The sequence below is a fragment of the Mercenaria mercenaria genome, chromosome 4 (genome assembly GCF_021730395.1).
Source record: "Mercenaria mercenaria strain notata chromosome 4, MADL_Memer_1, whole genome shotgun sequence".
Classification (NCBI taxonomy): Eukaryota; Metazoa; Mollusca; class Bivalvia; order Venerida; family Veneridae; genus Mercenaria; species Mercenaria mercenaria.
Genome location: NC_069364.1, coordinates 94,271,653 through 94,287,895, shown reverse-complemented (window position 1 = coordinate 94,287,895; position 16,243 = coordinate 94,271,653). Strand labels below are relative to the sequence as shown.

Below are 16,243 nucleotides of genomic sequence, written 5' to 3'. Positions count from 1 at the left end.
AGGTCACCAGGTCAAATCAAAGGAAAAGCTTATTAATACTGTACAGGCCACATTTATGACTGTTTCTTCATGAATCTTGGTCAGAATGTTAATCTTGATGGTCTCAAGGTCCAGTTTGAATCTGGGTCATGTAAGATCAAAAACTAGGTCACCAGGTCAAATCAAAGGAAAAGCTAGTTGACACTGTAGAGGCCACATTTATGACCATATTTTAATGAAACTCAGAATGTTGATCTTGATGATCTATAGATCAAGTTCAAAACTGGGTCAGGTGGGGTCAAAAACTAGGTCACTAGGTCAAATCAAAGGAAAAGCTTGTTAGCACTCTAGAGGCCACATTTATGACTGTATCTTCATGAAACTTGGTCAGAATGTAAATCTTAATGATCTTTAGGTGATTTGTTCGAATCTGGGCCATATTGGATCAGAAACTAGGGCTCCGGGTCAAATCAAAGGAAAAGCTAGGTAACACTTTAGAGACCATATTTATGACCATATCTTTATGAAACTTGGTCAGAATGTTAATCTTGATGATCTTTAGGTCAATAGGTCAGGTGAGCAATACAGGGCCTTCATGGCCCTCTTGTTTTGTTTCTTTTTGGTCGTCCAAAAGTTTTCAGGGAAATTATGTGTAGGCTTAGCTAGCCAGCCCCCACTGGCCTCGCAACTCCTATGCTGTTGAAAGCAGACTCTTGAGTATATAAGTGAAAAACTGAAGCAGTCATTAAATTTGACCATATTTTATTAGTGCTGGGATGATATTAAAATGATTGCTTTTACCAAAATAAAGTATTTAAAAACCCTTGGAGATAATGGCATGTTTGAACTTATCAAAAACAAGTTTTAAAAAACCAAGCTGAAGACAGTATTTAGGCATAGGAAATAGAGATCAATATAATTACACCTTTATTAATCCTACCAGGTGTTCTGTATTACAAAAGTGGTTCTATTGTGACATTTTGATACAAGCAAAACTGAATTATCTGCACTATTATTTACCTACTGGTACTTCGTTTTATTATTGGCTTATTAAAAATTAATTTTTTTACCATATGTAAGTTGACAGAATCATAGGAACCATGTCTTTAGGGGTAAATCAAACACAAATGAATAAATCCTAAATGATTTTGTTGTGCAAAAAAGTATGATATTGTGTCTAAAACAGTTTTCATTTTCCACCCAATTGTGTAATTGCAAGGGAAGTAAACTAACAGATCTCTACTTATAAGTACTAGCCAAAGACAAAAGTTGTCATTCTTTGTGGATCACAACCTAAATTAAAAATCAAAACTTCTGTTATTGATATTAACAAAACTATCATAAACTTCACATTTGTGAACTCATTTTTGGTTATTTCAATGACTTGGAAATCAATTTCTAGACTTTATTTAATGTGATACTATCATTGAAAATTTTATGGTCTATCTCTACAGTATTTTCTTATGCATATTAAAGTAATTCGTCTTTCTAATGTTCTCTAATTTGACAGGATTTTGGAACCTAATCAATATAATTGTATTATTTTGTGTTCACTTAGCTTTGTGGCCAGATTTGTTTTTTAATTTGAATAAAAGGCAAATAACATACAATATTGAAGTTTCATTTCCTGAATACTTACGCAGATAAAGACTGTGAGTATAAACAAATGTCACAGATATTTTTTATCCAAATTGTTATTTATGTTTTTGTGCATGTCAGATTTAACTAGTTGTATGCACCTTGTACATTATGTAGTATTGATATATGCTACATTTCTAGGGGCTTGAAGCATGGTGTAAACCTTCCAAACATGATCAAAAGAGTAAAATATTCCAAATTTAAAAACTACCAAGTCACCTTCTTTGACCCCCTTCCTTGCTCCCCTCTAATAAGAGCTGCCTCAGCTTCCTGATCTTGGTTTCAAACAGTAGCCAAGACCTATACCTACATGTTCAGTTAGGATATGGCTATATTTTCTTGCCATAGGGGCTTGAAGCAGATGGAACCTTCCAGATTTAAACATGGTTAAAATAATTATACTTACAAAATACAAACACTGCAGGGTCATCCTCTGTGACCCTCTAGGACTGTCAAAGTTACCTGATCTTGGCTAGAACCTACACCCATATATCCCTGGTAAGTTAGTATGCCAAAATTTCATGTTATGTATGTCAAAATTTCGAGGTAGTAAGTCAACACTTTAGTTACATAGGTCTAAATTTTGAGTTACATAGGTCCAAATTTCAATTTAGTGTTGAAACTTCGAGTTGATAAATAAGATGTACTTGGCTCTTACACCCTTTTTGCTTTCTGGGGTGGTATAATTGTTGGCACTAACCCCCCACCAATACTAATATATTAGACTCTCAGTTGTCCTGTCTCGAACAGTTGTTAGGTCAGTTACATACACAAACACAGGGATAAGACCTATGTAGTTATAGGTTTATATAATTATGGCCCTCTGTTTTGAGTTATTTAGTGGGAATAGACTCTCTTTTGACTTAAAAGAAGACAATCCATCTGAGATTGTCCAGGCAAATGTAATTTTATGCCATATCTGGCATGAATTCCTTTTTTTAAACATCTCGGTGAAACTGTAGGCAAGGTAAATACATAATCAACTGATGCAACTGAAAAAAAAGTAATTATAAGTGGGTGAAAAATGATACTTTTACCAAGATATTTACATATTAAGTGATCAGATTTGCAAATTATCTTCCATTTTCTTTGATACCTTATAATATAGAAGTATGTTTTTTTTTTTCAATTTAGACTTATAAGAAAACCCATTGTTAGACCCAACGAGGACGAGTGTCCAAAATTGTTGGATACTCCAGTTGTGTTAAGGTAGCACAATGCATGAACAATTGCATGAGAATGCATGGCAGCAAATATACATGTTTAAATATGCATGCATGATAATGTTAAAAACTTTTACATGATAAAGACAAAAAAGTAAGTTATTTGATAGCATATTTGTAATGCATGGCATAAGATATTTTTTGCATGGCTTTAAGGTATTAAAATCACTAATAGAGAACCTCCTTTTTGAAGAGTATTCAATTCCTACCATAAGCATACTTTTACTGCAATTCTTAGGGGTGCGTAAGTTCAAGCCCTACTGAGTCCAAATTTTTTTTCTTATTTTCCCTTTTTACTAGTAAGTTTTTACTCCTTTCAAGACTTATTAATGATGTTTTGTACAAAAATGGAAAAAGATGAATCTCATAAGCTATTTCTTGGTGTTCAAAGAGAATTTACTACTTAAACAGAAGGGGTAGAATTACAAATCTTTAAAAATATTGAGTTACGTGCGGTGAAAGTTCTGTATTTTGCTTTCACTCTTAGATTATATATTGTGGAAGAATTTTAGGTAGGTTTTACGTCTTCCCTGATGTTATTTTTAAATGGAGTAAGCAAAATTCAAAACAGAAACACAGCATTCGACCTTATTTTTTCAATGTTGAAGTATGAGTTATGTCTCATTAAATCCGTTTACTTGAGGCACCATAGAAAAAATGATATTGACATTTTTATATTGTGTTTTATAATTGTTTACCAATAGTTTGATGTTTCTGCTATTGAAGTTAATGGTAAAATGAGTTCTCTGCAAACGTTTTGGATAGTGGCTATCACTTTGAAATTTGTCTCTACTTGAGCTTGAGGAGATACCATAAGTTATTCAAAATTTTTTAAAAACGGCACAGTAAAAGTTGTTTAAAATTTGCAAAATAGTGCAAAACACGGTTACCTTTCATAATATACCAAGCAAAGGCCATTTTGTAAACATTACTATTAGTGACCTAATACCTTAAGCAATCAGAAAAAAAGCAGTTTTGTATCAAATTGTGCTGGAAAATAGTAATCTTTTAAAATGCTTGCATGTTTTGATATTACCTTAATAACTTTTAATATTTTATGTATATTTTATTGAGAAAAAAAATGTCTTTGAAATATTGATTAAAATCGCACCATAAAGAAGCAACTTGATTTTAAAATTTTTCATTTTTTTTTTTTTTGTTAAAATTTATATGTAATTATGTAAAAAAAAATTAAAATAAATATTTCTGATTGTTATGTTTTTATACTGCTTTACATGAATAATTAATTTTCCTTCAGTTATGTACCAGAGGAGTATGTAGTTTATGAATTATCTCCCTTGTTTTCGTTCGAATTGTCCTAGTATATTTATAGCAATATTTTAACTTGTGAAGTATAATAACTGTTACACTTACCCTTTGTTTACTAACAGACTTGTTCAAAATACATACTTGATAACTTGCCAGTTACACTGAAAGTTGTGTTATGAAATTACGTTACAAATTATAATGTGAAAGTTGACAGTACGGTATAGGTAACATTAATTTTATAGAAGTGTGTTTGTTACATAATAAATTGAAATTTTCCAAGTCTAAAAAAGTTAACAGTGCCATAAAATTGATATCTGACAGATCTGGAATAATTGCATCCATAAGATATAAACTCAGACATTTCTATATCCATTTTAGATTGTAACCATAGATAAAACTGACCATCATTTTGAAGATATAAGGATTTGATATAAATGATATTGCTGATAAAAATTACATGTAACAAAAATAACATCTTTCCTTGTATGGAATACATTCCCCCAACCATTGTGTATTATCTGTAAAGAGATTATTGTCTCTTTACCTAACCCTCACCATTATACATGGCTTACTAATCAAGGGGAGCTGTGGTCTAGACTGTTTAAGGTGTCAGCCACCCAACCTGGGGATCATGGGTTCGAGCCCTTCTGGTGCCTCATATGACATTAGTACAGTTTTTTTTTTAATGGAAGCTGACTAGAGGGTGGTTCAAATAAACTTGAAACTTTTATCATAATGGAACTAAAGTAAATTAGTATAGACTATAAACTATAAAGACTTGTTTATTAAAGATGTAACAGCCCTGATCCTTGTTTGATATTGAGAAAGATATTATTATTTCTCCTTTCAAAGATAATTTTATCATTCGATCCCCACCATTTGTCTGAGTACAAAATAGATGAGGAAAAACTTTAAGTTTAAGGGCAACATATAATTTTATGTCCATGTGAATTTTGTGTATGTGTTCTAATACTAGTATGTGAGATGTCTTTACAATAACATGGTTCTATATTGTAGATATTTTACAGGATAACGATGATTGTTTTGTTGATGTGTTCTAACCTATGTGTGTGTTTTTGTGTGTTAATTGCAGTGCTAACAGTCCGTGGAAGAAAGGTCCTGATACGTTTGTACCTTTACAGCCATTGCCTAATGAACCAAGGTAAAACTGAATACATGTGTATTTAATGTCAAATTATTTCTTTTTGTCCTGAAAAAACAACAACAGTTATTGCATACCATATATTCACTTCTTTTGTGTGTTTTTGGCAAAAAATGACATTTTGTGGGTTTCAAAATTTAAAAACATGGTAGATATTTCATTTGTTTGATTGATGCCACTGGAAAATCAAAAATAGTTAATAATTAAGATTTAACAGTAACTGATATGAATACAGGAAGTTGTGAAAAATAGCAGAAGGTGTTTCTGCCATTTTTCTCCCTTGGATACTGGTACCAATATTATATTTATTGTCTTTTTAACTGAAAGATTATTCAAATTATAGGACAAAAGTAAAAACGAAACATACTTTTTACTCAGAATGCTTTTCCTTTTTCTCAGATATGTATTAATAGTATTTCTCAACTAAATGTCAGAAAAAGAATTTTAAGTACATGTAATAAAAACATTTAAGTTCATCATCATTCCTTTCATCATTGAAATGAAATAAGGTAGAGTGAAATTTTTATTACTTATAATTACCGGTATGCTACCTATAGGAGAGATCGCCGTGACGTCACGCGTTAACATCTGTTTATCTGGTGGTTGGCAAAACAAATGATTTTAACACCGTTTGCGTATTGAATCAGAATTTTTAATAACTTTTTTGCTCATTTATGGATTTTCAAAATTCAAAAAGATTTGAAATACTAACAATCTTCATATTTTTGTGTCCAAATATCTTTTTTCAATGAATAACCGTTTTAAATGACATATAATTTTAAAAGCGGCGTAGTGATTTTCACAACCTTTAGAAAAACAGTGTAAGTTAAGCGTTCATAATTAATCCATTTTATTTCGAAATAACAATTAAAAGTAATCAATAAATTGCTTGTTTTATAACCTTTCCATTGATCAAAAAATTATTTATGTAATTTGTGTTTTAAGAAAGTTTAGACCGTTAGAAAAACATCACTGTTTACAAAAAACATGGACGGTCGGCTTCTGCCCACCCGATCACTGTCTTATCAGTTCTAAAAATAGAATTTGTATACAAACACGATCTCTCCTATTGTTTGGATTTGTTATACAGATACTTTTTTCAATAAGACACTTTCATTGACATATCAGTTATTAAAATGTTAGCTTATACCCCGGTACTTGTCCCTAGATGCAAGATCTAATAAAACAAGGTTAGATTCATTATCTGTGCTAATTATGTGTTTCAGAGAAACAGATTTATTTCTATTTATAGATGTAGTGACTGTATTGAAATAAGACTAAAATATATTTTAATTTCTTTCATAAATCTGCGGACAGGAATTAATATAACTGATCTTGTTATTCCTGTTATAAGTTTTAAAAAAGTATTTTCAGTTAATTTATTGTCAAGATGTGATTCATTTGTAATATATATTCAGTTAAATTACTAGATGTCCAGTCTTTTGTTAAATGAATTTATAAGGAAATCTGTTGTAAGTATGGAACCCAACCAGTAACTGAGTCTATTCATGAGAGGAAATGAAAAGTGAAACTGTTACACCCTTCACGCTCCTTACCATCAGCTCCAGTACAACTCTTACAAATGAAAATGTTATGGACTCTATGATTGCAAGGACTGCCATAAGTCCAGCCATCCTTTTATATTATTGTTTGTTTTGTTGCAATATATTTTTCCATTCACTTTATCAGGCCATATATTTAACATCATTAATTTTGTTTTCCTTACAAAATATGTATTGGTATATTAAACTTTATTCAGAGAGCCGTTCCGAGTGAAAGCACGAAGAGAAGAGAAAGAACTAGAGAAGAAAACTGTGAAAGCGTTAGATGATTGGAGACCTGCCACACCACTGAAACCAGAGAAAGTTGATGAAAAGAAATAGATTTTCTGCCGTATCTTCCTCAACCAGTATTATCCGATTTCTTTTGCACTAAGGGGAGATTAAAACATAACAAGACTGAATTCCTCAAAACTTTATCCAGCAGATAATATATATCCACTGATTTGATGCGAAAGAAAAAGATATGTTGTTTCAGTTGGCAGTTCAGTTTATTATATCAAATCATTAAGTGTAGATTAAAGGGAAGTTAAATCATGTTATCAAGATTATTCCAGTGACTGGATTGAGTTTGTAGCAACTTGTCTATGATGTTAGTCTTTCAGGACATTATAGCAAAATCTTTAAGGTGAAACTCATAGAAGATCCTAAAGGAATGAAATTCCTCAAACAGTTCTACAATTCAAGACATTCTGTGATATGAGATGATGTGATGGCTATTTTCATAATAAATGTTTTTGTTTTTTTTAAAAATGCAAAATTCTAAAGTTTCTTTTTTTTTGGTAAATTTGATTTCAAACAATTAAATTTTAAGAACTTTGAGAATAAAAAATGTGTTTAGTATAGCTTTTTACCTATGAAAGCTTGTTAGCTGTAAAGTAGCAAGTTGTTACTTTGCTTTCTTGGACAAAGCAGGAATACAATGTATATCATTTTGTTCATGTCTGTCAGTCAATAGACACTTTGTTTTTTAATCAGTAACTAAAGAATACTTTGGCCCACAGTGAATTATTGCATGTGGTTAATAGATGATTCCTATCCTTTTAGGGGCCACTATGTCAAAGGTCAAAGTCAGTTAAATTTTAAACCGTAAATGGTTTCTAAACAACAGCTTGAAAATGTTTGGGTCTACAGTTGTCAAACTTTAGGAGATGATTTTTTTGACAATGTGTACGGTAGCATTTTCAGATCAGTAAGCAGAGAATGCTTTGGCCTGGAACTTTAAAATTACCAGTGGTCAGTAGATGACCCCTATTATTTTTGGGATCAGTGAATTTAAGGTCTTGGACACAGTGACCTCGAGACTTACTGGTGAAATGGTTTCTGATCAATAGCTGGAGAACAAAATTAGGCTTATGGCCATCAAATTTTAGAACCGAACAATTTTTAGTTAGTAGATAACCCTTATCATTTTCTTGGCCAGGAGGTAAAAGGTCAATGTCACAATGACCTTTTTAGACTAAAACTGGTTAATGATATAGCTGGAGAATGCTTGGACCACCAAATTCAGTAGCCTGATTTTCTGTGATAGTAAGATGACCTTATTGGTTTTGAGGTCAGAGGTTAAGGTCACATCATTATTAAGACTGGAAATTAAACAACTAGTTACCACCTACAGGTCAACATGGGGGTGCATATATGTCTTACAAACAGCACTTGTTTTGTTTTGAATTCCACTTATTTTTGGATGAAATTCTGGTGCTTCTGTTTTAACCTTTATGTTGGAGAATTTTTGTTAGAATCTGTATTATAATTTAGTTACATGTATGTGTAATCTGAGATTCAAAGTGACCTTTCTGAAAATATAAAAGGCATATACTTGGTGAATACAGTCTAAAATAATTAAAAGATTAGCAGCTGTTGTTTTGACTTTCACGGGTGTTGTTGATGTAATCACTTTATTAACAGGTGTATGACCTTTGTTGTTAAGGTCATTGAATCAAGTTATAGTCATATACCATGTTTAATGATAATATGGAAGGCATGTCTTCAACTTGCATATAGTGTTCGTTATGTAACTGACCTCTAAAAGGTTTCATTTGGAATTGATACCTGTGTTGCATGTACAAGTCCACAGCAGTGATAGTATCGAAATATTTAATGTTAGATAGTGTTAAGATACTTACATCACTAGACTGCAAAATATTACCTTGAATCAGGACCAAAATTTAGGGTATATATAGTGACAGAGCACTGAAAGTTCTGTTAAACATGAACACTACTCACAAATGTACTTTTCATTTTATTTTATTCCAGTTTCTTAAGATTGAAGATTATTAGAGGAGATGTGATTCTGATCCCAGTGGGGCTCGGGCTTGCTAGACTGATTTCTAGCAATATGTCCCTCAACTCTCAACTTAAAATAAGTAAAACATGAATGATCACAAAAGATTTTTAATCTGGACAACCAAAAGAGGTTTTTGTCCTCTATTATTCTGCCTCAGATTTTGCTCAGTATAAAGTATATACCCACACAGTTGTTGACACAAAATATTGTTTTTATTATGATTTGCCTCTTAATATATTACATGTGTTTATTTATATCAGGGTGATAATATAACTGTTACTATTTCTAACCCAGTTTATATTCTTGCAACTGTTGAAAATACGTTTAATTCTTAAACTGCCAGCATTGTGCGTATCTGTGATAACTGGTTAATGTTAACATTGTGTTTGTTATTCTGTTACTTATACTTACAATATTTGTGGGTAATTGTATTGAATAAGGGAATTTTAAAAAATGTTGTTGTATCAAGGTTGTCGCTATTCAGAGGTGTCCAAATTAATAGAGGTTCTACAGTATTTGATACCCTGTCTGTACTGCAAACAGCATACAGAATTTTCTGTGACTTTCAAGATGAACTTTTATGACTGCACACATCAGATTCAGTTGAAAATCTTTAGAATTTTTATTATATATTAATCTGGTATATATTTAAATTTTATTGATCAAAATGTGCCTTTTATTAAGAAATCACTGTTAAAAGGTTGATATAGCTGATGAAATTTTTAAAAAAATATTGATGTCCAAAGATTTTTCTTTTTAATTTTGTTTTCAATTAATATGTCATGTTTCTGTAAATAAGGGTTATTCAGAAATAATGATTTTTTTTTTAATTTTTGCTTCCAGTTTTGACTGTAGCACATCAACTATAGACTGGTCAACAGCACAAAATTTGGACCAGCAATTTATATAAGGAGTAATGTAAGAAAATGTGTATAATATTTTATACAATTTTAATTATATTTAATAGAGGTGTTAACTACTTACCCAAAGTTTATTTATAGATTGTATGTTAACATACACATAGTGTGATAGAATACAGTATTACATATAGAAATAGTTTGCCTTTTGTACAGGGAATGTTTTGTTATTGTTATTTTGTTAGAGCATTATTTTCTACATGACTTATTTACATCTCATGTGTAAGCATTTTACTTTTTGAATACTACTCTGTCATTTTCTTTGCTCAAGTAATTAAAAAGCTTGTTTTTGAGAAATTTTGTGTTTATTTTATTTTTAATGACCCCCTTCAAACCAGAATTAAGGTGGTATCTTGGTCAGGAGATCAGTTAATAAAGAGAACAATAGATTTAATCAAAACGGTAAAATAGTTCGACCTTCAGCCATCAATCTTGCCTGTGTTCAGTACATGATCCATTTGTTTTGGTCAAAGTTTTCAAGAGATGAAAAATGGTTTACAATAATAATTGGAATATGCTTTGGCCAACAATTATCAGCCTTCATGGAATTACTGCCTGTGGTAAGTAGATCGATGCTCCTGTTGTTTTTAGGGTCAGTACATCAAAGTTCTTGATCACATTGACCACAGAGATTGAAAACAGTTTCTGATTTATAACTGAAAAAAAAGAGCTCAACAATTGTGAATGAATGAATGAATGAATAACATGATTCCCTTTCGTCTTTTGTTTTCGTCAAGGGTCAAGGTCACTGAAAACTATTTTTTCGAGCAGGTACTGGAATAACTCAAACACGAGGCTGATTGCTTTCAGTCAGTAGATGATGCCTATCAGTTTGGGGGTCGTACATCAAAGGTCAACATCACGTTGAGGGTGAAAACAGTTTCTTACCACTATTCGAGAACAAGCCCGTCAGCTTGGGTCATTGGGTAGAGCGCAGATCTACGGATCACGGGGTCGCGAGTTCGATCCACATGTTCTCCGTGACGATTTGATAAATGATATTGTGTCTGAAAACTTTCATTCTCCACCTCTGATTCATACATGTGGGGAAGTTGGCAGTTACTTGCGGAGCATAGTGTTGTACTGGTACAGACTCCAGAAACACTGGTTAGGTTAACTGACCGCCGTTTCATCACTGAAATACTAGTACTGTTGAAAAACGGCGTTTAACCCAAAACAAACTTCGAGAACAAATGGGCCTGTGTCAGTCAATATTTGTTCGTATCATTTTGGGTATCAGTACGGTCATGACTCAAGAATCACAGCGCTTTAGGCACACAGGAGTAAGGCTGTCAAATTTTGTGGACAATACAATACTAAACACAACGATCTCGAGACTGTCAATGATTTACTGAGGAACACTGGGGAAATGAGTAGAAAATGGTTCCGGTCAAAAAGTTAAGAATACATATATGGGCATAATTATTATGGTCCTCAAACTGCTCCTCATTTTGGGGGTCAGTACATCGAAGGACCAGGTCATAGTAAAACTGAAAAGATTTCCAGTTAATAACGGAGCAGACATATGCCTATGACTGGCAAATCTCATACTTACCAATTTGGTGGTGGCATATCTTGAAAAGCCAAGGTCACCGTAATCTTGAAACTAAACTGATTTATTTTAGTGGGGGTTAATACTTCAAAGGTCACAGTGACTTTGAGACTGAAAACAGTTCCTGAATAATATCACAAACGTTTGTTTATTCTGAAAAATCATTCTGTTTACCCTCTCAAAGAAGAGTGGGAATATTGGTTGCTCATGCCTGTTTGTCTGCCGGTCAGTTTGTTGGTTGGTCCATCTGGAGACTACTTTATAGCCAGCAGTACTATAAATTGTTTTGGCCTATGGTTTTCAAACCCAATAGAATGATTGCCCGTTGTCAGAAGACAATCCCTATTATTTTAGTGAAAAGTATGTCGAATATTGAGTTTACATTGACTGTGCTTTTTTTTTATTTATAGCGCAAACCATTAAACTTCATAGGATGATTGTCTTAGGTAAGAAGAAAGGATCAAACTTTAAAATCACAGTTACCATGAGACAGAAAAAAGTTTCTTATTACTAAGTGGACTAGGCGTACATAGCTTTAGTCATCATTTAAAAGATGACCCCTTTTGTTTTGGATCAAGTTCTCGGCAATCTTTATAGATTGAAAACGAGTTCCAATCAGTTAACTTCGTAGGTGGATTATTTATGATTACTAAATGACCCATATCATTTTAGGGATTAATTCGCCTGAAAACTGAAAGCAGTTTCTGATCAATATCTGAGGATGTCATGGACATAAGTGTTTTATAAACAGCGTTTGTTTTGTTCCACTTTGGAGGTAAGAATTTTCATCACTTTAAACACGACATTTGGTTGAATAACATAGGCATCCAGCTGGTTCAAGTGTAGACCAATTACCTCCTGATCACATAAACGGCGATCATACATCCTAAGCTGAGCAAATGAAAACATTTGCGACACCAGCCCCTCCATTTTTTAAGATATCGGGCACACAGATATAACCTTGTCCGTACGTCTTTCCCTCCATCCGGATGACCGTCCAAATTTGCGTTGTGCATATCTCAAACAGTAGTTCACCTAGATAGGATTATCATTCAGTACATAAAGTTGTACACCTGGGGTTTTGTTTGGGATTTCACTTAATCAGACTAGAGTTATGGCCATAGACTCAATAAAAATATGCAAACAGGACCCAAAAGTTTGTGTTACACATCTAAAAAATATTTGGCCTAGAGTCGCGCAACATTATAGGATTGTTATTCATAATGTGAAACTGTTCGCCTGGTGTTTTTGTTTCGCGGCCTTTCCCTGTGAACCTAGTTTCGTGTAACGCCATGCTCCGGCATCATGGCCGGATGGTAAATGTTGCTATGTTAGAATCACTTGTTCAGTTTTTTTCTTGTTTTGTAACCATCCAGTAAGCTTACTGAAGGCCGGCGGTTCTACCAAAAGGTCCATCTGTGCATGAAATAATGCCCAGAAACTTCACCAGTAAGTTAACCTATGACATAAATTGTGTCGGCAGTAGTATATAAAATGAGGTTTCTGGGCCAATTATGAAATTTAATTTTTTTTAAAAATATAATTTATAAAAATTAACATTTTTTTGTTAATTATATTTTTTTAAACAACTTTTTAAATTAGAATGTTTATTTTTTTTAAAACAACTTTTTAAATTAGAACGTTTATTTTTATAAAACAACTTTTTAAATTAGAACATAAATTTTTTAAAACAATTTTTTTTTAATTTAAAATCAACAACTTTTTTATAAATTATATTTTTTTTAAAACAACAATTTAAAACTTAATAAAATAATTTATAATTGTTTGTTCATTTACTCTTTGATTGTTAACTTTTAGTATTTTATACAATAACTCATACAACGGTACTTTATCTTGTAACATTTTAATGAAAAATAAACAATAATATCCACAGAGCGCACTTGTTTTGTCTTGATATTGAACATTGTTGTATTTTATATTTGGTAAATATTTAATTACCTCCTTAGGTGGAGGAAGCCCAAATGGATCGAAATACATATTATTTAAATAACAAACCCAATGTGTTCCAGGTCCAACAGAGTCATCTAAATTGATTATTCCACACTCGTCATTTATTTTTAATTTTAGTAAATTATTTCTACTAAATACACCCCTAAAGTTTTTAATTTTTAATTGTTTTACCAATTGTTCTATTTCAAAGTCAGAAATTGGTTTGTTTATAAATTTTATTTTTCTTTTAATATGGGAATTCGTCAGTACGGTCTCCGTTGGGAATCAATCTGTATACCCTGACCATGTCCCTTACCACTTAACAAAGATGTAATCAAAGGTATTCCTAGACTAGCAGCCAACATACCTAAAAACCCACCGTCTTGTTTTTGTTTTTGTGTTAATTTAATCACTCCATAGCCTAATAGTTGCCTTTTTTGATTAGGTGTAATATATGATATTATCATATTTCTCTTATTATTAGCTACTGAAATCATACCATTCCCAAGTAACTTACTAACACCGGTACTGGCTAACCCAGAGAGGGCTCCGATGCCTAGAGGGGCTAATATTTTTGGAGCTATTTTTGCTACCATTGGAAGAATTGTTTTTCCTAACAAACCAGCTAAAGCTCCTAAAAATCCACCATTTTGACCTTGACTGGACATCTGTTTTTTTGAAATTGTAATTTCTAACCCCTTCTTATTTCTAATAGACTTTTCAATTTGATTAATTTGTGTTTTTGTTAAAAGTAAAGGGAAGTTTCCACGTAATTGTTCATGTTTTAATCTAAAATTATATGGAGTTTTATTATTATAAGCTTGTGCTAAATTTTTCTTTTGTCCATCTGTTAGGTTAACTTTATATTCAATATAATTTGATGACATTATATTCTTTATATTTATTTTAATTTAATTTTATTTAAATTTTTTTATTTTTTAAACAATAACAAGTTCATTTCCAATAGTATTTATTTCAACTGTTTTCTCATACAATACAATTGCGTAAAACGATATCTTGCAGTGGGAAGTGTATTTATTTTAACTGTTAATGTAATTTGTTTAGGATCTTCTGTTATTACTTCCTTTTTATATTCTAAGTTAAAATGAATAAATCCATACAAACTTTGAAAAAAAAATTCTATTAAAACTTCCAGTATTTTTTATTTTTTTATAATAAAAATTAATTCCCATCGTCATATATTCTTGATATACTTGTGTATTCTTTTCCATAAAAAACACCTTTCCCAAAATTTTCCAAACGACAAGAACTAAAATAACCCAAAATTTAAATAAACCCTTTTTAATTTAAATTTATCTATAAATGGGATTCTTTCTTGAAAAATTACTTTTTTTCATCGTTTAAAAAAACCCAAATACTTGTTGTTTTTTGTTACACCCCGTTTTTCTAAAAGTTGAATTAATCTTTTGGGTTTCAGTTATTGTTTCCCTTTTTCCCAAAGGGTTTGACCATCGGGGTTTTTTTAAAATTTCAAAAAATTAGATTAAGCCAAATTCTTTTAAAAATTTAAACGGGGAACCCAAAAATTAATTTGTTAAAATTTAAACCCTACCGGGTCCCCCCCCATCTCTAAAAATAATTTCACATCACTGTAAAACTGCAGTGTTATTTGTTTTTGGGATTTGGAGGAAAATTTTAATTTTCAAACCCTAAAAAAATGAATAATTTTTTTAAGGGAAAATCTTAACATTTGGCCTCTTTTTACCCGGGATTAACCCTTTTTCAAAAGGGAAAAAACCTTTTAAATTACACAGCAGCACAGTAGCATAGTATCAAAAAAAATTAATTCGTTTTTTCCCAGTTGTTTCCCTCATAATCATTAGTTAGTTAAACCCCTTTCTTTCCCTTTAAACTCCCTTTTTAAATAAATTGTTACAATCATAAACTTTTTCCATTTTTTTTAAAAACCACTAACTGATCAATTAATAGCTCATTATTAACAAAAGCTTTTTGGGATCTCCCCCACAAAATTTTTCCCAAATCAAGTTTAATTTCCCTTTAAAATTTTCCCTCAAAATAACCTTTTAAACCAACAAAATAGACTTCTATCAAAAATTGTAAAATGAATCCTTTTTTTTGTTGCTTAACTTTAAAGGTCTTAAAACAATTTTAAAGGGCTGTATCAAATTTAAAATTTTTATTTTAGTTCGTATTTTTTCAAAATATTGTTTTGTTCAAAACCCATTATATATTATATTTAAATTTTATTTTTTAAAAATTTAATCTTTTTAATATTTTTTACACTTCCCCGACCTGACAATAATTATTTAAATCTTAAAAAATATCCTCCTCCCCTTATATTTTTACTGTTTTTCCCCTTTTCTTGTAATTCCTTAACAATTAAATCACCAACTGCCGGAGAAAGGTTTTTTTAAATTTTCAAAAATTTTATTAGCAGCAAAATTTTCCCAAACCTTCCTTTTCCTTTTTTGGGGGCCCCCTTTCAAGTCCCTGTTTTTTCCTGCGTTTCCGAGTTTTTTTTCCCCAGCTGTCAAATTTGAAAAATGCAACTCCCAATTTGAAAAAATTTTAGTTAAAGGGGTAAAAGTACCGGGTTCCGCGATAACTTTCCGTGTGAGCAAAAACAAAAATAAATTTTCCCTTTTAAAATTTTTGTCATAAACTTTTTTTTGTACATTATAAAAACAAAATTTTATTTTCCCTTTTTAAGATTAGTAAAAAAACT

At 31.4% G+C, this 16,243-nt stretch overlaps 1 protein-coding gene across 8 annotated transcripts in view; it reads left to right on the top strand.

Moving 5' to 3' along the window:
- The window catches only part of LOC123552469 (spermatogenesis-associated serine-rich protein 1-like), a 68,971-nt gene extending 58,640 nt beyond the window's left edge, over positions 1-10,331 (top strand). For 5 of the 8 annotated variants that reach the window (XM_053541984.1, XM_045342148.2, XM_053541985.1 and 2 more), the window contains 3 exons: positions 2,752-2,826; positions 5,203-5,271; positions 7,031-10,331. In XM_053541984.1, coding sequence (XP_053397959.1) covers positions 2,752-2,826; positions 5,203-5,271; positions 7,031-7,154 — 268 coding nt within the window. In that variant the 3' untranslated portion in view covers positions 7,155-10,331. Of the gene's footprint in view, positions 1-2,751; positions 2,827-4,098; positions 4,114-5,202; positions 5,272-7,030 lie in introns of all 8 variants that reach the window. The other 3 variants (XM_053541986.1, XM_053541988.1, XM_053541987.1) reach the window with 3 other exon arrangements.
- The last annotated feature ends 5,912 nt before the right edge of the window (positions 10,332-16,243 follow it).